Source organism: Carcharodon carcharias, chromosome 30 (assembly GCF_017639515.1).
Source record: "Carcharodon carcharias isolate sCarCar2 chromosome 30, sCarCar2.pri, whole genome shotgun sequence".
NCBI classification, from domain to species: Eukaryota; Metazoa; Chordata; class Chondrichthyes; order Lamniformes; family Lamnidae; genus Carcharodon; species Carcharodon carcharias.
The window spans coordinates 19432878-19458187 of record NC_054496.1 but is presented as its reverse complement, the minus strand read 5'-3'; the positions used below and the strand labels follow the sequence as shown (position 1 = coordinate 19458187).

General features: G+C 43.7%; 2 protein-coding genes across 4 annotated transcripts in view; one reads left to right on the top strand and one right to left on the bottom strand.

Annotated features, from left to right (window-relative positions):
- The window catches only part of LOC121271340 (adhesion G protein-coupled receptor E2-like), a 75361-nt gene extending 67178 nt beyond the window's left edge, over positions 1 to 8183 (top strand). The window contains exons 16-17 of the mRNA XM_041177279.1: positions 4791 to 4889; positions 7987 to 8183. Coding sequence (XP_041033213.1) covers positions 4791 to 4889; positions 7987 to 8001 — 114 coding nt within the window. The 3' untranslated portion in view covers positions 8002 to 8183. The remainder of the gene's footprint in view (positions 1 to 4790; positions 4890 to 7986) is intronic.
- Positions 8184 to 15481: 7298 nt separating this feature from the next.
- Positions 15482 to 25310, bottom strand: part of LOC121271366 (adhesion G protein-coupled receptor E3-like) — a 54142-nt gene continuing 44313 nt past the window's right edge. For all 3 annotated transcript variants that reach the window (XM_041177329.1, XM_041177331.1, XM_041177332.1), the window contains exons 16-19: positions 22538 to 22629; positions 20043 to 20211; positions 17486 to 17587; positions 15482 to 16814 (exon numbers count right to left, since the gene is read on the bottom strand). In XM_041177329.1, the coding sequence (XP_041033263.1) occupies positions 16800 to 16814; positions 17486 to 17587; positions 20043 to 20211; positions 22538 to 22629 (378 nt within the window). In that variant the 3' untranslated portion in view covers positions 15482 to 16799. The remainder of the gene's footprint in view (positions 16815 to 17485; positions 17588 to 20042; positions 20212 to 22537; positions 22630 to 25310) is intronic.

Sequence of the window (25310 nt, the reverse complement as noted above, 5' to 3'; positions counted from 1 at the left end):
TCAGCCAATTACCGCCCCATCAGTCTACTCTCGATCATCAGTAAAGTAATGGAAGGGGTCATCAACAGTGCTATCAAGTGGCACTTGCTTAGCAATAACCTGCTCTCGGATGCCCAGTTTGGGTTCCACAGGGCCACTCAGCTCCTGACCTCATTACAGCCTTGGTTCAAACATGGGCAAAAGAACTGGACTCCCGAGGTGAGGTAAGAGCGACTGTCCTTGACATCAAGGCAGCCTTTGACCGAGTACGGCATCAAAGAGACCTGGAGTCAATGGGAATCAGGGGGAAAACTCTCCGCTAGTTGGAGTCATACCTTGCGCAAAGGAAGGTGATTGTGGTTGTTGGAGGTCAGACATCTCAGATCTAGGGCATCACTGCAGGAGTTCCTCAGGGTAGTGTCCTAGGCCCAACCATCTTCAACTGCTTCATCAATGACCTTCCTTCCATCATAAGGTCAGAAGTGAGAATGTTCGCAGATGATTGCACAATGTTCAGCGCCATTTGCGATTCCTCAAATACTGAAGCAGTCCATGTCCGAATGCAGCAAGATCTGGACCATATCCAAGCTTGAGCTGACAAGTGGCAAATAACATTCGTGCCACACAAGTGTCAGTCAATGATCATCTCCAACAAGAGAGAATCTAACCATCGCCCCTTGATATACAATGGCATTACCATCACTGAATCCCCCACTATTAACGTCCTGGGGGTTACCATTGACCAGAAACTGAACTGGACTAGCCATATAAGTACATGGCTACAAGAGCAGGTCAGAGGCTAGGAATTGTGTGATGAGTAACTCACCTCCTGACTCCCAAAGCCTGCCCGCCATCTATAAGGCACAAATCAGGAGTGTGAAGGAATACTCCCCATTTGACTGGATGAGTGCAGCTCCCACAACACTGAACAAGCGGGACATCATCCACCACATCCACAAACATTCACTCCCTCCACCACCGACGCACAGTAGCAGCAGTGCGTATCATCTACAAGATGCACGGCAGGAATTCATCAAGGTTCCTTAGACAGCATCATCCAAAGGCACGACCGCTAGCACCTAGAAAGACAAGGGCAGCAGATAGATGGGAACACCACCACTTGGAAGTTCCCCTCCAAGTCACTCACCATCCTGACTTGGCAACATATTGCCTTTCCTTCACTGTCGCTGGGTCAAAATTCTGGAACTCCCTTCCTAATAGCACTGTGGGTGTACCAACACCACATGGACTGCAGCGGTTCAAGAAGGCAGCTCACCATCACCATCTCAAGGGCAACTAAGGATGGTCAATAAATGCTGGCCCAGCCAGCGAAGCCCACATCCCAAGAATGAGTAAAAAAAAAAAATCCCTTCCACCCCCTCGTGTGTCTGCGTTTCAGTTTTCCTTATCAGGCTCCAGCTTCCCTTGGTCTCCCCTCTGCCTGCCAACATTCCCCCTACCTCCACCCGCTTCCTACCCCTTTGTGCCCCCCCACGTGTCTGTCCAACACCCTACCCCTTTCCAACCCCTTTTCCCCTCTGTGTTTACATCAGCACCCCCCTCCCTAGCCACTTCCAACCCTTTGCCACTGCCCCCACCCCCCATCCGTGTATCTGTCATCCTTCTCCCCCCGCCCACCCACCCCGTCGCAATGCTGGGCTCTGTTTGAGGATGCAGCCCTGCCTGAGAGCTGCTGCACAGTGGCGTCCTCCCGGAGTAGAGGGGTACTCACCAGGAGCAGACCAACATTCCACCCCCAGCAGTGTGGCATTCCACTGGCATAACAAAATTGGGGCAGCACTGTCACTGGTAGGCTTTGAAAGTTGCGAAGTTGCGAGTGAAGTGAGGGCTGACCGTTGCACGCCACTCATTTTCAAACATGAAACACAGGCCTAACACAAGATTGGAAGGCAGCACGTGATTCCAGCAAGCAGAATATTTAATGAGCATTCATGAGATGGCAGCAAATCTAAATGACGTTCGTGTCACTAGTCAGCAGGATACCCGACCTGCCATCAACCTGCCATTAAGGATGTTAGGGATGAATTGCAAACTGTTTCCACGCCGATGGGAATCCAGTTTTTAGGCTCTCTTCAGATTCTCCACAGCCGCCTGCCACAAAACCTGCCACAGGCAGGGTGGCAAAGTTCCACCCAAAGTGACTGTTTCAAGCTAATCAGGTACCCTGTTGTGCAATCAGGTCCTTTCTCCCTTTTCAAATGAGATGTTAAACTGAGGCTCCATCTGTCCTCTGAGAAGGACCTAATATCCCATGGCACTATTTCAAAGACATACAGGAGAGTTATCTCTGCAGCCCTGACCAATATTTATCCCTCAATCAACATCACAAAAACAGATTATCTGGTCATTATTACCTTGCTGTTTGTGGGAGCTTGCTGTGCACAAATTGGCTGCTGTGTTTCCTACATCACAACAGTGAATACATGTCAAAATTACATCATTGGCTGTGAAGTGCTTTGGTAGTCCTGAGGTCATGAAAGGCACCATAGAAATGTAAGTCTTTCTTTATTTCATGCAAACATCTCCAATCTTTTTGAACACTTCAGTGTTAAAATGGGCCTTTACAGAGGAGACCTGTAAGAAGCAGACAAAGTATAATTCATTGCAGGAAGTATCAGGTACAGGGTTTTGACCTGCATTATATAGAGAAATGAAGATTTACATGTCCACAGTGCCTTTCACAATAACAGGTCAATCCAAAACACTTTACAGCCCACATAGTATATTTTCACAGTTAGGCTGGATTTTCCTTTCGGATCAGGATCCTGATGTTGGAATTGAACGCGGTTCCTGAACTATACCTGTCGGGAATGGTCGTGACACAATTTTTGTAGGATTGACCCATTAATGACCAGAGGGCTCACTCGCCATCTAACGAAGGAGAGTGGGCAGGCTCCGGTCGCTGGAAGCCCTCCAGCATTAAGCTGCAGCCTGCCGATGCAGGTCAGGGAGAGGGCACCTAAAGATGAAGATGCCCTCTCAGCATCTTTCAGATAGTTAAAATTAAAAATGACCACAGCTTCTAGACCACCACTGTGTAGGGAAACAGGTCACAACTGCATCTATTTCAAAGTTGGCTGTGAGGAGGATGGGGTGTTAAAAATGTGATATGGAGAGCTGGCCCACGGTGGCCTCCTTTCACCGGCTGTATTTCGGTCACCATTAAGGAAGGGTGTACCTGTCAACATGATAATTCCACTTGGTGCAGCAGAGAGGCGTTCACAATTAATTGCCTTAATTTTCTACCTGCTGCTTGCAGGCAGGGAGCCATTGTACCTCTAACCTGGCTCCCATTCTCTCAGTTCCTTCGTCTCCATTACATCTGTTCTGATGATGCCACTTTCAAAAACAGTTCCTCTGACATGTCTTCCTTCTTCCTTAACCGAGGTTTTCCACCCACGGTGGTTGACAGGGCCCTCAACCGTGTCCGGCCCAGCTCCCGCGCATCCGCCCTCACACCTTCCTCTCCCTCCCAGAACCATGATAGGGTCCCCCTTGTCCTCACTTATCATCCCATCATCCTCTGCCAACTCCAGCATGATGCCACTGCCATACACATTTTCCCTTCACCCCCCCCCCCGGTGGCTTTCCACAGGGATTGTTCCCTCCGGGACACCCTGGTCCACTCCTCCTTCACCCTCTACACCTCAACCCCCTCCCGCAGCACTTCCCATGCAACCACAGAAGGTGCAACACCTGCCCCTTTACTTCCCCCCTCCTCACTGTCCAAGGGCCCAAACACTCCTTTCAAGTGAAGCAGCATTTCACTTACACTTCCCTCAATTTAGTCTACTGCATTTGCTGCTCCCAATGCCGTCTCCTCTACATCGGAGAGACCAAATGCAGACTGGGTGACCGTTTTGCGGAACACCTTCATCTGTCCGCAAGCATGACCCAGACCTCCATGTCACTTGCCATTTCAAAACACCACCCTGCTCTCATGCCCACATGTCCGTCCTTGGCCTGCTGCAATGTTCCAGTGAAGCTCAACGCTTTCAACTCGGCACTTGACAGCCTTCCGGACTTAATATTGAGTTCAACAACTTCAGATCATGAACTCTCTCCTCCTTTCCCACCCCTTTTCCGATCCCTCTTTTTCCAATAATATATAATTTTTAAAATATATATTTTTCCTTCCCCATCTATTTTTAAATTTATTTCAATCTGTTGTTTTATCTCCACCTTTTAGCCCATTTCGATCCCTTCCTCCCACCCAATCCCCACTAGGGCCATCTGCCACTTGCTTGTCCTGCTTGCTACCCTTAATGTCCCCATTAGCACATCTTTTAGATAATATCACCACCATCAACACCCTTTTGTCTATGACATCATTGGCAATCTCTTCTTTGCCTCCACCTATCGCTGGCCCTCTATCCAGCTCTACCTGTCCCACCCCCCTCTACCAGCTTATATTTCACCTCATTTCTCTATTTCCTTCGTTCTGATGAAGAGTCATACGGACTCAAAACGTCAAATGTGTTCCTCTCCGCAGATGCTGAGTTTTTCCAGCTATTTTTATTTTTGTTTTTGTTTTTCATTGAAAATGGCCTGAGGCGGGAAGATGCTAGCAATCGAGCTTTCCACTATCTCACAGCGATTTTTCAGCCAGTCACAATCCATCGAACTTCGAAAATCCAGCCTACTGTATAGTCACTGTATACATTGACTATATTTAAATTCCCTTGATTTATACCAAGAGCAAGCTTAATCTGAACATTATTAAATTCCTAATTGTTTGCTTTCAGTTACATTTCACTAGATTACTGACTGTGTGTTGCATTGTTTCTTAGGTGAGGGCCGAGTATCGGAAATGGTTTGCCAGGATGCGTAAGGCAAATTACACGATGGCTTCACAGGACAATAATGTCAACACAATGACAACTGTGTCGGTAAGTGGGCCTTGGCTGGCATCATAAAGTCTAGAATCACCCTGCAAGACGTAACTGCAACACCCTGACAGCTTACTCTAATGTTCAGGCATGACAATTATGAGAAATAATGAGACAACTATCAAAGTTCAAATTAAGCATTAATGCCTTTACTAGGTTTGAATATTACAATACACCCATTAATAATGCACCCATTAGTCACAAAATATTTCAAGAAATCATATATATGATCACCTAGTGAGTGCTCATTGTATTGTTCATTAATTGACCAAGCTACCTGATTTAAACATGAAATCACTCCTAGCAACAATTTTTATACCTTTCTTTACAAGATGAACAGGATGCTTCATTGACAAGATCATATTATTCTATCAAAATCCACCTTAAGCTACAATTGTCCAATGAGGCATCTAATTCTTTGTTCAAACTGCGATGTTAGAGATGCCCTTGAAAACGTCTATCTGTTGAAACTTCCCCCAGTAATTTACCATGTCTTGTGAATATTATTGATGCCTTCAAAATTTTTATCAGCAAACATAATAGCAGCTTTCTTTCTTGGTTACACAAACATGTTAGAACAACAGGACAATGAAGCAATCCAAGTGTCTTAAATTAATGACTTTCAAATTGTTGCTTGGAGAATTAAAGAGTTTATCTGATAAAGCATATATAAAAAAGGCTTCTACTTTACATTTCAAAGAAAGCCATCTCTGATGTCATCCGTCAACGTCAGTTTGTGCCACTCTCTCGCAGCTTTCAAAACGCTTTAGACTATTTGGCTCAGCTGAATTATCATTTTTTTAAAACATGCTCAGTCATATCAATCCGTTATTTTCATGTTTCCAAGCAACATGGCTCAATGTTTTTTGTATACATAAAGCTTTTCCAAAGTTCTAACTAGGCATCAAAGCAAAACATAGCTTTGAAATATGTCTGTTTATTGGTTTCAGCCCAATATTACGGCATTTGCCTCTTTTGCAAACATTCCATAGCCTTAAAGCGTTACAGACCAATGCCTCTGTTTATCTGGAATGAGAAAAATGACCCTGCAGCTGTTAACAGGTTACTTTTAGTTTGTAAAGCCCTTTTGACCTTCACAAATGCATGCAGGTCACATTCAGTCAGTTTTCCTGGACACCAAATATATATATAGAACTTTCTTTATTTCATTTAAACTATTGATGCTCCTAGGTAGGATAGCTTCGTTAGTCTCAACCACAAATTTTGATTAGAAGTATGATTAAGTCACATCAGATCAGAGGCTGGAAACTCTGCAACAAGTAACTCACCTCCTGACTCCACAGAGCCTGTCCACTATGTTCAAAGCACATGTCAAGGAGTGTGATGGAATATTCTCCATTTGCCTGGACGAGTGCATCTCCAATAATACTTATGAACCTCAACATCATCCAGAGCAAAGCAGCTCACCTGAACTATACCCCACCCACCATCTTAAACACTCTCCCTCCATCCAGCATAGTGGCAACAGTAAGCACCATCGACAAGATGCACTGCTGCAATTCACCAAGCCTCCTGCGACAGCACATTCCAAACCCACAACCTTTATCATCTGAAGGACAAGGGCAGCAGATGCATGAGAACACCACTACCTGCAAGTTTCCCTCCAAACCAGACACCATCCTGGCTTAGAACAATATCGCCGTTCCTTCACTTTTGCTAGGTCAAAATCCTGAACTCCCTTTCTAACAACACTGTGGGTGTACTTACACCACACGGACTACAGCAGTTTAAGAAAGTGGCTCACCACCATCTTCTTAAGGGTCCTTTACATCCAATGAAGGAGTAAAAAAAAAGTCAATCAAAAATATTACAGCTGCTTACAGACCTCCATTAACCATTGGCACTTACATCCAAAACTCTTCACTAAGGTAATCCAATGGGTGAGTACAGGTGAAGTATTCATTGATCTACTCAAAATAGTAGACCTGCTTCACATGTTATAAGCATGCTTTTATTGTTATTGCATTGATGCCTACTGTGATGATGAATGCTTAGCACCATTCACCCAACATAGGTGGTGGTGAGAAGTATGAATGGTTTAAGTGGTTGAGACCATACACAGATTTTCCAGGCAATGTCATTTTAACGCTAGTATTATCACATTTACTTAAATGGATTCACAACAATTCAGGCTCTAAGCCTGCAGCCCTCATGGACTTTGACCTGTTGGGCTGCAGGCATTGGCCCTTAACTCAGTTTCTCAACGGGAGTTCCAGTGCTTCCATCTTCTTTCTCTGTTTGTGTTCTCTTCTGACCAAATCCTATGCCCTAAGTTTGTTTCCTGGATCAGCGTTAACTCACTGAACAGGATCATAAGAATTTGTTTTTCATCTTGTTGATGTTGGTTTTGAGGGGTTTTTGAACCCCTAATTGTTATGGGAATGGACTGGCAAAAAGTTCAGTCATGAGACTAATTCAATGAGATAAAGTCAAAACAAGTTTATTAAGTTCTCCAAAAAATATTCGCAATAAATTCAGACAGTGATTTACAGTCTAATATGGACTATACACTTCCCATGACCGGATGGGAATTGCACAATGACTTCTTTTCTTGCAGCTTTTGGTCTTTGGGCTCTTCTTCTCTGTTTCTCTCTCTTTCTCTCTCGCCTCATATCTTGTTTGTTCATGTCTTCATTTCTCCACTGTGTAGATCTGATTGGGAGGCCTTCTTTTACCCAATTAATCCCTCCTTCTCCTCAATCATTTTCAGCCTCGTGATGATCATGCTTTCCTTGACCAACCAGGAATACTTTACGTGGCTGTTGCTAACCTTATGTAATGCCCTTTACCATTGTATCGCAAGGCTTTTACATCCTATGGTTTCTTATCTTGTAGAGACAGACATCTACATTCCATTCTTACTCAAGCAGTTTTGCACAGACTGCCTTCAAGGACTCAGCTTTTTGTTACAATAAGCAGCAAAACTTGAGATAATTTTCCCATGGTCATACTATCTTGGCATCATTCTATACTGTGGCCTATTTCCTAAGTTTTCCTACTCTACCATAACACCAGATAAGTTCCTAATAAAGTTAGATAGTATTCAGATTAGTAACCTAATGATCTTACATTGTAGAGCTCACATCAATGATGAAGCTGCTCTTGTCACTGGCTGTGTGCTATAGATCTAATGGATGAAGAAGTGAAGACCATCATCATCTTTGCTGCAGCGATGAATATTTTGTTCTTGTTGTCTTTGGTCTGGTATGTGATAGTTGTGGTTCTGGACTTACAGATAAGGCTGGAGGTGATACTATTAAAAACTGTATGTTTCATTTAACATTATGCTAACTCTTTACAAGTCTATACACAATGCTCTACATGGAACTATTTCGCTTCATGTTCTGCTATCATGTGATGTTACGTCTCTGGTGATATAGATTATATATTTACTTATTTAATGTGAACTCTTTATGGTATAAGAATGGACTTTTCAAAGATGTTGGAACCATCCTGCACAGAAATACTTGGAAGTTACCATGGAAACAAGCTGTTCAGCCCAACCAGTTTGAGTCGGTGTTTACCCTCCATGAGAGAAAATTGTTCTAATCACATTTACCCACTTTATTCCAAACTTCCTTTCAACCCATTATCTTCAGCCACTTTTTGAACTTAATCTTGAACGTTGCTGTCTTCTCCGCCTCAAACACTAACCTTGCTAGTCAATCCCACATAGTCCTCAGTGTGAAGGTGTTACTCCTGCCCTCTGTTTTAAATCTCTTACATTTAATCCTATATCTATCAACCTCTCAACTGCTGGAAACAGTATTATTCTATCTAATCTGTCCTTTCAAAATTTCAAACAGTTCAATCATGTGAACATAGGAACAGCAGGAAGCTATTCAGCCCCTCAAGCCTGCTCTGCCATTCAGTTAGATCATGGCTGATACTGCACCTTCACCACTTATCTGCTTTTTTCACGTCTCATCAAGCCCTTAGTCAACAACAGTCTATTGAACTCAGTATTGAAAATTTCAATTGGTCATCAGTATCCACAGCCTTGCTTTGTGTTAAAAAAAATCTCCCTGATTTCAGTCCTAAATGACTGAGCTCAATTTCACAACTCCTCAGAAACTGAAACAGTTCATGTCCACAGGCAGCAAAACCTGGACAACTTTCAGGTTTGGACAAATAAGTGGTAATAACATTCGCATCACACTAGTGCCAGGCAAACATTATCTTCAACTAGAGAGAATTTAACCATCTCCTCTTGACATCCAATGGCATTACCATCGCTGAATCCCCCACCATCGACACCCAGCCACATAGATACTGTGGGTACATGAGCAGAGACTGAGAATTCTGCGGCGAGTAACTCACCTCCTGACTCCCCAAAGCCTGTCCACCATCTACTAAGGTACAAGTCATGAATTTGATGGAATACTCTCCACCTGCCTAGCAGCAACACTCAAGAATCTTGGCACTATCCAAAACAAAGCAGCCCGCTTGATTGGCACATCCAGGAGGACAAATGGTGCTTCAGTTTGATGCCCTATCTTAAAAACAGCAGTGCATCACTCCTTATTACTGCAATGGTCTGTTAGCTTAGACTTTGAACTTAGGTCTGTGGAGCGAGACAAGCCTTTCAGATTCAGAGGTGAGAATGTTATAGCCACTGAACCTCAGCTAATTACAGGAATCCTGGCTAATGTCTTACACTTTCTGGATATATCACAAGCCCACTTGCAATCTCCTTAAACTTTGGAAAGCATTGGAATAAACTTTCCCCATAGTTGCAGTTATAAACTATAAAACAAATTTAACATTAATAAATAGAAAGACAAATAGCAGATTTACACCAATACACATGATTATATATTGTATAGTTTAAGAAAACAGTAGGTGGCCACTTTAAAAGGATATCTGACAGCGACACTAAACCTCGTAGTAAAGCTGAACTACAGATCAGGCACCAGACAACATGTTACATAGACCTTTCTGTTCAATGTCCCATGAAATATCATCTTGAGGATGAGTTGGGGCAAGTCTACAGGTGAATAGCACCTGTACTATTCACTTCAACTACCCCTAATGCCATATTTAAACTGCTCAATGAGTTAAAAAGTTAATTCCCTATTGATATTTTGAAGGCAAGAAGGTTAACACATGTATGATTTAAAGCATTAATATATTTCTTTGACCTCGATTTTAATTTTGTCTGGTTTCTACCTGTAATGGGTTAAAATGGAGTATTGGAGAGGGGATTTAACCACTCCATCTCACTCCCAGCTGTCCGACTGCAATCAATTTTAACTTGCTGGTTGGAACCTCTTTTATTACATTACAACAGTCAGATAGGGCATCATTTCTCCTCCCGGATGTGCCGATCAAGCGGGCTGCTTTGTTTTGGATGGTACCAAGATTCTTGAGTGTTGCTGCTAGGCAGATGAAGAATATTCCATCAAACTCATGACTTGTGCCTTAGTAGATGGTGGACAGGCTTTGGGGAATCAGGAGGTGAGTTACTCGCCGCAGAATTACCAGTCTCTGCTCATGTACCTACAGTATTTATGTAAAACAAAAACAAAAATACCTGGAAAAACTCAGCAGGTCTGGCAGCATCTGCGGAGAGGAACACAGTTAACGTTTCGATCCAAATGACCCTTCAACAGAACTAATTAAAAATAGAAGAGAGGTGAAATATAAGCTGGTTTAAGTGGGGGAGGGGGTTGTTGGGACAAGCAGCCAGTAACAGGTGGAGATAACCAAAAGATGTCACAGACAAAAGGACAAAGAGGTGTTGAAGGTGGTGATATTATCTAAGGAATGTATTAATTAAGGGTAGAAAGCAGGACAAGCAAGGTACAGATAGCCCTAGTGGGGGTGGGTTGGGGTGGAGGAATCGAAAAAGGCTAAAAGGTAGGTGTTTTATCTCTATTTGTGTGGCTGGGTGTTGATGGTGGGGGATTCAGCGATGTTAATGCCATTGGATGTCAAGAGTTTCTATCTGTTCTGAAACTAAGCCAGGAACAAAGCAAATCAGATATGTCTTTTCCACATCATGCTGACAAGCAACTACAGGATATCAAAGTAATGGGGCCGAGCTTCCCAGAAAATGTCTCCAAGGTGACTATCTAGATTCAGCCTGGACACCTACTCCAAATATCACATGTTGCTGACAACCCTTTTACTTAGGTAAACATTTACAGCACAGAACAAAAACAGAATTACCTGGACAAACTCAGCAGGTCTGGCAGCATCGGCGGAGAAGAAAAGAGTTGACTCTTTTCTTCTCCGCCGATGCTACCAGACCTGCTGAGTTTTTCCAGGTAATTCTGTTTTTGTTTTGGATTTCCAGCATCCGCAGTTTTTTGTTTTTATTTACAGCACAGACACAGGCTGTTCGGCCCAGCCGGTCAATGCTGGTGTTTATGACCCTCCTCCTCTATGCATTTAAACTCACCCTATTAGCATTTCTTCTCTTCCTCATATGTTTATCTAGCTTTCTCTTAAAAGCACCTGTACTATTCACTTCAACTACTCCTATTGGCATATTCAGAATGCTCAATGAGTAAAAATGTTAATTCCCTACTGATCTTTTGAAGTCAAGAAGGTTAATACGTGTATGATTTAAAGCATTAACATATTTCTTTGACCTCGAATTTAATTTTATCTGGTTTCTACCTGGAATGGGTTAAAATGGAGTATTGCAGAGGGGATTTAACCACTCCATCTCACTCCCAGCTGTCTGACTGCAGTCAATTTAAACTTGCTGGCTGGGAGCTCTTTTCTTACATTACAACAGTGATGACACTTCAAAAACTACTTAATTGGCTGTAAAGTACTTTGCTCATTAAAGATGCTATAAAAATGGAAGTTCTTTTTTCATGGTGAACGTATTTACTAAAGTTGTCAATTAACACGGAACACCTCTTAGCAGTGTCCTAACACCTAGTATGTACCTAATAATTGTAGAAAAATGAAATGTGGTTGCGAGCTTTAAACAAAAAGAAGCAATTCAACAACCATGATAAGACAGGGCAGTGTGGTAATGAAGTGAAGAAATTTCAATGTCACTGTGTGGAGGAAGTAGATTAATCACCAAGGCTGTGTTTCCTTTACAACTGGAAAGTCAACATGAAACACCTCCGATAAGGCGTTGATGTACAATTGGCAGGTAGAGGCATCCCCCTATTCCTCACGCTGGATGATGATACAACCTTCAGCTAGGGGTAGTGTGCCACACAACACTTAAAGGTCCTGCTTTTGGACAGCTGCATGCTGTTGGATAATAGAGCTAAATATTTAACAGCAGGTTACCCAAACCCCCACACAGAAGGAATGAAAAGACATAGGACACAGAAAAAGACCTTAAAAAGAAATAAAATTATGGAACTCGGAAGAAGTTTGACACCATCCAGGACAAAGCAGCCCTATTGACTAACGCTACATCTACTGCCATAAATATTCACTCCCTCCACCACTGACACACAGTGACAGCAATGTGTCATCAACAAGATGCACTGCAACAAGTCACCAAGATTTCTTCGACAACACCTACCAAAGTGGTAACCCCAACTACATAGATGCATGGGGACACCACTACCTGCAAATTCCCCTCCTAACAACACACCATCCCAACCTGACAATCCATCGGCTTTTCCCTCACCATCACTGAATCCAATTCCTGGAATTCCCTTCCTAACATCAATGTGGGTTTGCCCACACCAGATAGACTGCATCGGTTTTTGAAGGCAGCTCACCACCTGCTCAAGGGCAGCTAGGGATGAGGAGTCAATATCCACCTTGCCAGTGATGCTCATTTGCCCATGATAACGAAAGAGCAGGTTGCAAAAGCTCCATTTACAAATATATCTCATGAACCCCAAGGTTTGATTACAACCTTTAACTCTTCTCCTCATATTGCACCAATGAATAAAATCTATCAAAATCATTAGGTGCATCGCGTTTCCTGTTTCAGAATTAGGGGCTCCTATCCTATGGAATTTTCCAAAATTACAATGCCAACAGTTCCCTGTGATGCCTGTAACTCTTTCGAGTACAAACACGTTTCCATCTGTTTATACAGATGAAGTTACATTGTTTCATAGTTTGCCATTGTGAGATTTGAACTCTTGATCTTGGGGTTATAAACGCAGTACCATAACCACTTGGCTATTTAGGCCAAGCAAATGCCTGTAGGTGTTTTCCATTCCAAACTAGGCAGTGAGTTGTCATGGTTCCTGTCACACTGACAGGTCCAGCTCTGCCACCAAGTGAAGCTGAAGAGCCCCCTCATTAACTTCTTTACTTCACCAGCCTGTAGAAAAGTTTAGGTTTGACAATTAGTTTGTAGTTTGGTTATGATAACGGTCAAGTAAGCAAAATAAAGTACAAGGCACCTAGACATCAATTAGACATTAGGGTTACGGAGCCTAAATGTTAACCAGTAGTGCCAGACACCACACTCTCTGATCTCAAATAAGTAAACACCGAAACTACCCTTAAGGCCTGTTATCAGTGCGAAGTGACAAAATTTAATAAGACAACAGGAAAGGCTACTGTGGGAGGTACGGTCTTATGAATAATTAATACGATAATCACCCGCCACCTAAACAAATCAGAACTGATCATCCCCCACCTAAACAAATCAGAAAATGATCATCCCCCACCTAAACAAATCAGAAACTGATCATCCCCCACCTAAACAAATCAGAAACTGATCATCCCCCACCTAAACAAATCAGAAACTGATCATCCCCCACCTAAACAAATCAGAAACTGATCATCCCCCACCTAAACAAATCAGAAACTGATCATCCCCCACCTAAACAAATCAGAAACCGATCATGCACAAGTCATGCACATGGGCAGTGGTTTCAAAAGAGTTAAAAAGCATCAGCTTTGAGCTATCAGGTGTGCTGAATTTGAAGACTGAACTGAAGGCTGCTTTCCAGTTGGAGCAGAAGATCACAACACGCGAGAAACAGAGAGAGAGAGGGAGAGGGAGAGAAGACCACATGTTGCCTTGGGCCCTAGGCTGAATTAGGAAGCAAGAACCGTATTAAGCCAGCAAAGTTGCTGCCTAGCATTGTTAAGTATCACTTCTGTTGCTTAATAAATGTTTCCTGACTTACTTCACTAGATTGTCTCCCATTCCCTGAATGGTCAAAGTCTCTAAAGAACAAATTTATATTGAGTAAGTGGATTTGGAGGTTAAACACCCCCAAAACATACAAGTCACTTTACAGAAATATTGACCCAGAGGAAAATGACGGCTAGCGTTGCCCCTAACCCTCCACCCCCCTCCCAATTCCTGCCACTACATCCTCCTAAAAACTCTTAGCACCACTTAATATTTCAACAACTATGATCCCAGGTAATAGAGAAAACCTGGCTGGAAATCATGTAAATCTCGTCAAAAATGTACAATTTCAAACTCATGCTATCTTTCCTTTTTTATACACCATGAGCTGTAATTTACATGGGGGTGAGGGCACATTGCTTGCCCCCAGCCCAGTAGTAAAGTTAATCATAAATGAATCCACTTTCAAGAATGCCCCCCTACACAGCAATAATACACTAGGGCAGCCTGGGTGGGGCTTAGAGAAAGGAAGTCCAGCACTCAAGTGCTATGGCCAAGGGAGTCCATGGGAAGAAGTGTCATGGATGCCGGACTAAGGTAAATTGGAACTTTTTGTACTGGGAGGGATCGGGGACCATAGAGAGGGAGGAGGGGAGTGGGGGGGGTGGGGGGGGGGCTACTGGAGGAGTTGGGTTTTGGAGGCCGGTTTTGGGGGGAGGCACAATGGGGGCTGGGGTAATATTTTGGGCGGGAGTGCCACTGATGTGCACAGACCACCCACCAAAGAGGGTACCCCCCTTTATTTCCGCCTTTTCGTTGATGGTGATAAAGTGGACTGGCCACTTTCCTCCGCCTTCCACTTTCCACCATATTATGGCAGCAGAGGCGGTAACAGGCCTTTAACTGGCTCTGATTTAGCAACTAGCATGTTCTATACTTGGCTATCCTTACATGCAGCATGCTTGCAGACCCATAACTTAGAGACGTTTTGGAATTGAGACCTGGCTGTTAAAGTCAGGGGTATACCCGGGGGAAAATTTTAACCCAATCTGCCCCATAGAAAAACCCACAGACTGGGGACAACACAGATTTCACACCTTCACCCAATCTTACTCCCAGTGAACTCAACAGTGAGCAATATTAGGGCAGGGCGTAAAACTCTCATTCCATCCAATCCCGTGGGGTTTCTGCTTGCAGGCTGTGGTTAAAATTAGCCCTGTCACTGCATCAGCCGTGGGTAACTGCACTGCACACATTTACTTGTTTGCTTTCTCCTGTGTCTTCAATCTACAATCAACAAGAACTTATACTTACAGAACATCATTAACAAAATAAAACGTCCCAAGGCATTTCACAAGAGCGTTATCAAACAAAATTTGTTTGGTCACTGAGTGACCAAGGAGCATCTTAATGGTGGAGTGATGGGTAGGGAGAGGGAGAGGTTTATGCAGGGAATTCCAGAACTAAGGGCCCAGGCAGATGAGATGGAGAAATTAAAATTGGAAAAACTCAAGAAGCCAAAATTGAAGGAGTGCAGAGATCTCAGAGGGTTACAGGGCTGTAGGAAGTTACAGAGATAGGGAAGGGTGCTGAAGGAATGGAGGATTTGAACACAAAGATGAGGATTTTAAAATTGAGGACTGGCAGCCAATGTAAGTTAGAGAACACAGAGGTGATGGGTGAAGTCTTTGGAAATGGGCAGCAGAGTTTTAAATGAGTTCAAGCTTATCAATACAGAAGGAAGGCTAAATTATTGTCCTGTCATGTACTGAACCGTTAGAGCGCTAAGAAATAAGTATAAGCAGATAACACCACCACACACAGAGAGAGAGCGACAGAGAGAGAAAGAGACTTACTCAGAAAATATAGACTGTTCAACAGTGGATAGCAGGACATGAAAAGGAACCCTGCATCGTCTAATGCCCATGTTTTGCTGGATCTTCTAAACAGATTAATCCAGATCACCAAGATTTTCAAGAAAACATAAGAGGAAGAAATGAGCAAAGCTCACAAAGAGATCAACTTCATAAGACCAGCCCACTTCTCCTTTCTGTAAACTAAGAAGTTTTATCTGCTCACTTTTGATGTCTTATCTCTTCCTATCTTTTGACACTTAAGTGGCACTAAGTAAACAGGTTATTGGTAGTATAGTGGCAGGCAGGTAAGTGGAGTTGAGGACAAATCAGATCAGCCGTCATCTTACCGAATGGCAGCGCAGCTTCAAGGGGCCAAGTGGCCTACTCTTGCTCCGATTTCTCAAGTTCTTACGCTTTTTGTTGCTGGACTAGTAATCCAGAGAACGAACTAATGATTCAGAGACATGAGTTAAATCCCAACATGAGAGTTGTGAAATTTGAATTCACTTAATTAAGGAAACCTGAGATAAAAACCTAGTCTCAGAAATGGTGACCATGAAACTATTGAATTATCATTAAAAACCCATATGGTTCACTAATGCCTTTTAGGGAAGGAAACCTGCCATCCTTACCTGGTATGACTATACATGACTCCAGACCCACAGCAATGCAATTAACTCTTAACTGACTAGTAAGCCATTCAGTTGTATCAAAATGATGACAAGCAATAAACAGAATGGACCACCCAGCATCGACCTAAGCACTGAACACGACAAAGGCACTCCCAGCCCATTCGACCCACAAATGCCGCATGGAGAATCCATCTTAGCCTCCTCCTGAGATCCCCACCATCACAGTCAGTCTTCAGTCAACTCCTTTCATTGCATGTGATGTCAAGAAACATCTGGGCGCACTGGAAAAGTCCATTCACGTCACTGCAGCAAAGTGAATGGACTTCTTCACCCATCAGGACTACGTCGCACAGCAGGTGAGGTAAGAGCAGCTTCATCATTGTTCTGAGCTCTACAACAAAATGGAAATACATTCTTATGACTGCATTTGGTAAGTTGATTTCTGTCTAGAACAAATCTGTGCTACAGGATTTGACCAGACAAGGATACATTGCAATATTACAGGGTCCTCTACTGGCTCAGTTGAGTTCAGTTGAGCCGTGCACTTCAGAAAGTTCTCAGCTTTGAGTCGGGTCTTTGCTGAGCTAATTAGACAGTGACAATTACCTTCACTCTCCTGGGTTAACAAGAGGAAATACCAACCAGGGTGCTCTGCCATCCAGCAACACTTGGCAAAATATGAGAACAAGATCGGGCTCAGCTGAGATGTCCTCTATGGTTGAATGGCCTGTCATTACCAAGTGACACAGATTAGATAGAAATCAGTCCTTGGGTGGTGATGGCACCAAATCAACTGCCTGTTCTCCTCCCGTTATCTCCCTGGCTTTAATAGTGCAATCTCAAGCAAGGCATAAACCAAGCGTTCAATGTGACAGTGCCTATTTTGTGCTGCCCCTCGAGTCAAATTTCTATGTCATTGATTTCTGGCAGTTGACACCAACTTGGAATATCAGCTGAGCAATGCAAAATCAATAGATGTGGCTTGGCCAACTACACAAGAATGGGCATTGACTGTTCTGCTGTCAGTAGAATGTGAAAAGACATCAATCAAAACCCACTTACCGTCCCAGTCGTCTTTGACATGATTGTGACTATATTCCTGGGTGAAACTATCCTCTTTGCCTTGAACATCACAGAAAACCATTTCTGGCACTGGGCCCTCACCTTAAGGCATAATACAACATGCAGTCAGTATTTCCAGGGTGTGTAAACCCAATATGAGTGTTTCAAATCTTACACTGAACCTGTGGCCTTCTTACCTTATTATTGGTCAGAATTAACCTGCCCTTGGTGTAAATTATGTGCAATATAAATATAGCCTCATCATATAATTGTAGGACTGTGACTGATAGTTTCTGTGATGAATTACATCATTTTTGCTTTATTGCAATTTTCCTCCATGAGAATCCGACCATATGACAGAATGTTTTTGGAAAGGTTGGGGATGTTCATATGAACGTTAGGAAATAGAGACAGTTTAAGTAGGTTATATTTGTATTTGTGGATGCTAGGAATGAGTTTTAGCTTTAATGTTTAAGTTTGATTTGTATTTCTGTGTCTGTGTGTTAAGAAAAGGTCAAATTGAGTTTTAGTTTCACTTTTAAAAGGTGCTTTCATTTCTAATGAGGCTTTTACGACTGTTGCAGCTCAGGAAAACAAACAAAGGGTGGAAGAATTGGGCTGTTGCCTAGCAACAGGGGTCCAGAAAGGCAGGTCCCTTCCACAGACACACACAGAAAGCTAAAGAAACAGCAGTTTTAAGTTCAGTTTGAAGCCAGGACCCCAGAGAGAGTGAACACTGGGAGAGGGAGCTGCAGGTTTCCCAAAGGAACTAAAAGGTCCCAAGGCCAAAGGAGTGAAACAGAAACCAGGGAAAGTCCCAAGCAGACCTCTAGTCAAAGCAAGGGCAGGAACCTGGAAAAGGTCCTGTTAAGTGAAGTTCAGAGTAAGGAACAGAAATAAAGCTCCAAGCTTCAGATTTAAAAAGATAAAAGCTGCAGAAAGCAGGTTTAAAGTGAGAACAGCTTGCAAGAGACAAGAAGGTCCAACGAGCCAACTGAGGTCTATAATTCTTTGCAATGGGCATGTGAAGCAGTGGCACTCTTCACTGCTGAGTCGCTGAGAGAGAGTGCATGGAAGACAGCTTGACTCCGACCCAGGGAGAGGAACATTAGAAGGAGAGTTTGAAACCCTGGAGACAAACCCTTGCAGAAGGTGTCTGAGAGAAAGCGTCGGTTTGGGAGAAGATTCCAAGGCAAGGTCTTGGAGAGTGGAGAATGGAAACCCTTGTGTGAAAGACGGAGTGCAGTGAGACCAGTTGGCAGACAGTATGACAATCTGGGTGAGTTGATGAGAGGTCCATAGCATCTGGTTGAGGTGGCATCTGTCACTTGGTTTCAAAGTGTGGTGTGACTGACTACAAGTTGCCATAGGTTTACATGGACTTTGTATTTGCTATGAAGATTAAAGTATAAGATAGATTTTGTACCTTGTGTTATCCTTACAAATCTGTATTTATCTATAAAGACATAGTTGTGGGTGAAGGGGTATTGCGGTATAGTTCATCTTTTCTTGTTGAATAAATGTTTTATTCTTTTGTTAAAAGTTCATTAGCTGACTTCGGTGAATCTGTTCAGTGGCCACTCTCCACATATCTAAACAAACAACTAAAAGTTAGGAGCCATCAAGCTGGATCCACTCTAGGATTGGGTTTGTCCAGGGGTAACCTCAGCTGGGATCAGAACAATGAAATAAGAAAAAAAACTTCTCGGCACATTCATTACCGACTGTGACCTGTAGAAAGAAGGAACATTCTGGAAAGTCCCAGTAAATGGGGGTATTGCAGATGGCATGAGGAAATGGGGAATTGGGGGAGGGCACCAGGAACTGGACTCTTTTCTCTAGAAAAGAGAAAACTGAGAGGTGACCCAATGGATCTTTAAAATTATGAAGGGGTTCAATGGGTAGGTATGGAGAAGATGTTTCCACTTATGGAGGTGTCCAAAAACTAGAGGCCATAAATATAAAATAGCCACAAATAAATCAGGGGAAGTTTATTTACTCAGAGAGTGATGAGAACATGGAACTTGCTACCATTAGGAGCTGCTGAGGGAAAGAGCACCTTTGACAACACCTTCCAAACCCACAACCTCTACCATCTAGAAGGACAAGGGCAGCAGATGCATGCGAACATGACCAATTGCAAGTTCCCTTCCAAGTCATACACCATTCTGACTTGGAAATATATCGCAGTTCCTTTACTGTCGCTGGGTCAAAATCCTGGAACTCCCTCCCTAACAGCATGGTGGGTGGGCCTACAACACATGGACTGCAGCGGTTCAAGAAGGCAGCTCACCACCCCTTCTCAAAGGTAATTAGGGATGGGCAATAAATGTTGACATAGCCAGCAACGCCCACAGCCCATGAAGGAATATAAAAAATAATTAAAGAGAATCTAGATAAACACATGATGAAGAAAGGAAAAGAACATGATATTGTCCAAGGAGATGAAGTAAATAGTTGGGAGGAGGTTTGTGGGGAACATAAACACTGGTATGGATCTGCTGGGCAGAATAGCCGTTCCTGTGCTATAAACTCTATGGAATACTATGACCCTTACCTTAGGATTTAACACACAAAGAATGATGAAGATAAAGGTGCCCTGGAAACTGTTGACGATGGTGAATAAATAGGCCATCACCACGGTTTCTTCCTTAAAGTGGAACAAGCCAAGAATCCAGCTACAGCCCAGGATAAACACCTGCGCGATGGCTTTAAATGTCAACATCCTGCAGCGAAGGAAGATTGGTGAGATACAAAGCTGGCTCGTACTCCAAAATGTGTGTGTGTTATTTTAAATAACATCATATGCACGCTACTGCTGTAATGACTTATTCTGCCCCTGATTTGTCAATAGAACCAATATGGCACAAAAAGAGGCAAATATGACCCATCGACTGTTGTTATGGTTCAGTTCCATGGGCCCTGAGCCGAAAAGTAGAGTTGCCAACACTCATTGGGCATATTCCTGGCAGCTCAGTCACCTGACATAGAATCAGAGAATTTCTACAGTGCAGAAGGAGGCCATTCGGTCCATCGTTCTATACTTGCTGTCCAAATGAGCAACTCATCTAGTGCCATTGCCCACTTTCACCCCATAACCCTGCACATTCTTTCTATTGAGATAACTGTCTAATTCCTTTTAGAATGCTACGATTGAACCTGCCTCCACCACATTCTCAGGCAGTGCATTCCAGACTTTAAACACTCGCTGCATGACAAAGTTTTTCTCATGTTGCTTTTACTCCTTTTGCCAATTACTTTAAATCTGTGCCCTCTTGCTCTCGATCCTTTCACAAGTGGGAACAGTTTTTCCCTATCTGCTCTGTCGAGAACCCTCATGATTTTGAATACCTCTATCAGATCTCCTCTCAACCTTCTTTTCTCCAAGGAAAACAGTCCTAACTTCTCCAATCTATCTTCATAACTGGTTCCCCATCCATGGAACCATTCTCGTCCAGCCTTGTGACATCTAGTCACATGACACCTAAGTAAAGTCTGAAAATTTAATTGAACTTAGTTATAAGCTAATGAAGAGATTGAAAATTGACATTTTTAATCATTTAAATTTGATGCAATTAAACGTTCTATTTAGTTCTATTTAATTATTTGTGCCAAGGTTCCCATAATCAGTTAATTCTTTCATTTGTTCTCTGTCCGAAGGTGGGTCCTTAGCTTATTGTTTGCTGTTGCTTCACCCTAAGCTATTTTCGTCAGTGGTCGTTTGCCATTGTCTTTCACTGTCGGGCAAGGTGAGGTCACAGCTCCCAAGTCTACCACAACCAGAATGGAATTGAACCATGCTGTTGTTATTTTAAACCGCACATTAGCCAACTGGCCCCCGGTCAGTTAACAAAGTTCAAGCCTCATTCCATTGTTTAGATTTAGTTGATCCCAGTTGACCCAGCAGTAAGAATGGCACTTTATTTCAAACTGCTGGGGCCCTTCTGCCTGACTCACATCAAAACCTGCCCACCCTTGTGCTTGCTGAGCTACATTGGCTTCAAGTTAAGCAACACCTTGATTTTAAAAGACTCATCATTTTCAAATCCTCCCATGGCTTCACCCCTCCCTATCTCTGTAACCTCCAGCCCTAAAACTTAAAAAGAGATATCTGTGCTCCTCCAATTTTGGCCTCTTGCACATCCCCGATTGCACCACAATTGGTGGCCGTTCCTTCAGTTATCAAATGTTAAACTTTGTTAACTGATTGGGGCCAGCTAGCTCAGTTGGCTCATGTGTTAACTGATTGGGGGCCAGTTAGCTCAGTTGGCTCGTGTGTTAACTGATTGGGGGCCAGTTAGCTCAGTTGGCTCGTGTGTTAACTGATTGGGGGCCAGTTAGCTCAGTTGGCTCGTGTGTTAACTGATTGGGGGCCAGTTAGCTCAGTTAACCCTAAGCTCTGGAATATCCTACCTTATCCTCTCCATCTCTCTAATCTCTTTCTTCCTTTAAGACACCTTAAATCCTAGCTCTTTGACCACTTTTGGTCACCTGCTCTAATAACTTCTTCAGAGGCTTGGTATCAAATTTTATTTAATAATGCTTCTGTGAAGTGTCTTGGGATGTGGTAATACATTAAAGGTGCTATATAAATGCAACTTCTTGTTGCTGTATCACTCATGGTACTCAGTTACACCTCCCTCTGTCTCCCTTTGTTGAATCAGGCTTTCATCTCAGAAGCTCCGAAGAAGAGTCATACGGACTCGAAACGTTAACTCTTTTTTTTCTCTCCACAGATGCTGTTAGACCTGCTGAATTTTTCCAGCATTTTCTGTTTTTGTTTCAACGTCTTTCATTAGACCATTAAACTAGCCAGGTATCCCAACCCAATCACCATCTGGTGGTTCATGCCCCAAGTGCCCAGGACTGATGCTTCCCACAGCCTGCTGACACTCACAGTCGAGGCCTGTCTGTGAATAATGGCCACTTAGTTGAGCTACCTGGGACTGGGCACCACAGAAATGCACCCTGCCAAACAACAATTCCTTAAGCAGAGTAGATGAGGCAGTAAAACCCTCAAAAATAAAGTCTGGCGATCTTGGTGGAACTCACCTTGTGTCTTGAAGTTTTGATACTGCAATGTCACGCTCGGAAACTGCTTTCCTCAAAGTCCAGAGTGTTATGAGGAACAGAATTGTGTTGATCTGTTGAAAGATTGGAAATATGATGAATTAAGCGAGCCTGCACTCCCAAAGCATCACGGCACTAAGCCAGAGCTTGGGATGGTGAGAGAGAGAAAGACAGTTGCAGCTTGGCAGCACAGGTTCTTCAGCCCACAATGTGTCTAAAGCCTGGCACCAAATGCAATAGGGATAGCTCAGAAACTGATTAAAGTCAAGGTTTTCACATGGGTGAGCACTTAATTAGCATGGAGACTGGCTCCCTGTCTAAGTAAGATAGGCAGGAGGGCTCTCAAAGATTGAAGACCAATCAGAGGCCTTTCCATCTTTCCAGAGAAGAACCCGGATGTGGTATAAGGTAAAAGATGTGGGGGGTGGGGGGGGAACACTTCAAAAAGTAACTGCCCTCTCAGCATCTTTTTAAAAATGTAATTAATAAACACAAAAATGCAGCCAGGACAACAGCGTGGGGGGAGCAGGAGGGTGGAATACCCTCTTCTGGGAGGCCTTTGGCTGTACTCCCACCTGGAGAGTCAGGGAAGGCCTGTGGGCTTGCCAGGAGTGCTGGCACCCAAGTCTGCCACAGGGTGTCCACCTTCAGACAGTAAATAACGCCCCCTCCCCAACACCACCCCCCATCACCCCACCCCATCCCCAATACATCACATTGGGAAACTGGAGGCCAACTCAAAATTCCCAGTCAACATTCGGAAATCCCTACTCATGATGACTCTCAAGGAGCCTAACTGTCTGCCCACCTGATGAAGGTAGGCAGCCTTCCTGGGACCCCAAACCCACGCAAGCCAAAATGGTCAACATCAGGAACAGGTTCACGAAGCTTGCAAACTGGCCAGCCTCGTAATTTTTGGGACCCATCTGACTCAGTTCCCAACAACGGCAGTTTGAAAATTCAGCAGGTCACCCCCCTCAGCATCCCTTAACTTTCTCCACAGCCCAAGTCTATCAAAATCTGTCCTCACACCTGGGGAGGCTCTTCCTAGCACCTCTTCACGGAACAGAATACAAGATAAAGGTTTGAAAATCAAAGTATCCCTCAGCTCTGGCCTCTATCCTTCCTCGGTCAGATACATTCTGATTTCTATTTTTTTGGAACCATACTCCGATCATTCTTCTCAATTTTCCCTTCATTCCTCTGAAAAGCTCCAAAAATGTTGACTTTATTGGCCCACTGTGTTCAAATGAAGATTCACTGGTTGGAATTGAGGCATTAGGGGTCTCACCTGCTGGTTGGACAGCCAGAGAGAGATCACGCTGCCTCTTTTTGGGAAGACCCGCCAAACCATAAGCCAATGAGACAGGGGGTGAGACAAGTGGCAGAGGGGGGAGGCGGAGTGCGGTGGAAGTATTGCCTTCCCAGAGCTGTCGGCCAATCAAAGGCTGGCAGCACTGCTCAGCATCATCAGGGAAGGCCGTGGCTGGCTGCTGCCGGAAGGGCAAGCACCGGAGTCTCAAATTCATGAAGCGACTTAGGCCACAGATCAGTAATGCGGATGGGGGTTTCGCGGAGTGTGGATCACAGCGAAAGGGGTGCTGGGGCATCAGCAAGGGGGCAGGCAGGTGGCTCTCAGAGGCTCCCCCTTCCAGGTGTCAAGTCTCATGATCAGGCATGGGACCCCTACCACCGGAGGTGACAAGCTAGACACACGGTTTTTAACTGGAATGCACGCCGCATGATGACAGGCCTGCTTGCAGCTGGGTTCATACCAGCAGCAGTGGGATGAGGCCCTTTAGAGACATGAATTGGCCACTTAGGGGCCTCAATAGGTGGTAGGGAGGGAAGGTGAACCATGGACCTTCCCGCCCAGAATTTAATTCTGTTGGAGTGGGGAAGGCATCAGGATTCTGGAACGTCACCATCCCGCTTAATTACATGTGCTTCCGACCTCCAAGCTTGCCAGCAACGAGAGCAGAAGATTCCACCCATCATGTCATCTCTCACTGTAATTCACTGGGTGAATTACTCTAATTCTTTCCCTCTATGGACCTCAATGTCTTTCCAATCCCTTTAAAATGTATAATCTTCTGAATCTTAAGACTGGCAATTTTCTGCACCTTCAGGATCACATCATCCAATCAATGGTGGGACAAAGCGGGGCCAAAAATTGGCCTTTGGCTGAAAACTAGCTCCAAAGCTCTACTTTGTCAGTCAGCCAAGACCCCGTATCCAGTATTATATCATTGAAGCAACCAGGTGGTCTATTTTACCAGAGGATGTCACATCTGAAGCTGTATAGTTTTTACCCAAGATCGATACAATAGCTGGATAAATAACAACTCTGCATTTACATAATGCCTTTATAACATCCCAAGGTGCTTCATATGAGCATTATCAAATAAAATCTGAAACCTAGACACATAAGGATATATTAAGACAGGTCATCAAAAGCTTGGTCAAAGAGCTGGATTTTAACAGGTATCTGAAAGGAGGTCAGAAAAGGAATTCCAGAGCTTTGGGCCTGGGCAGCTGGAATGAGAGAAATCAAGATTAGGGAAGAAGCCAGAATTGAAGGAATGCAGAGGTTATGGAGGCTTGGAGAGTTTGAAGATGGTATAGAGGTAGGGAGTCCGTGGAGACATTTGAAAACAAAAATAAGAACCTTAAAATCAAGACATTGCCAGACCAAGAGCCAATGAAAGTCAGTGAGTGCAGGGGATGATAGTGTGATGGTGATGAATAGGACTTA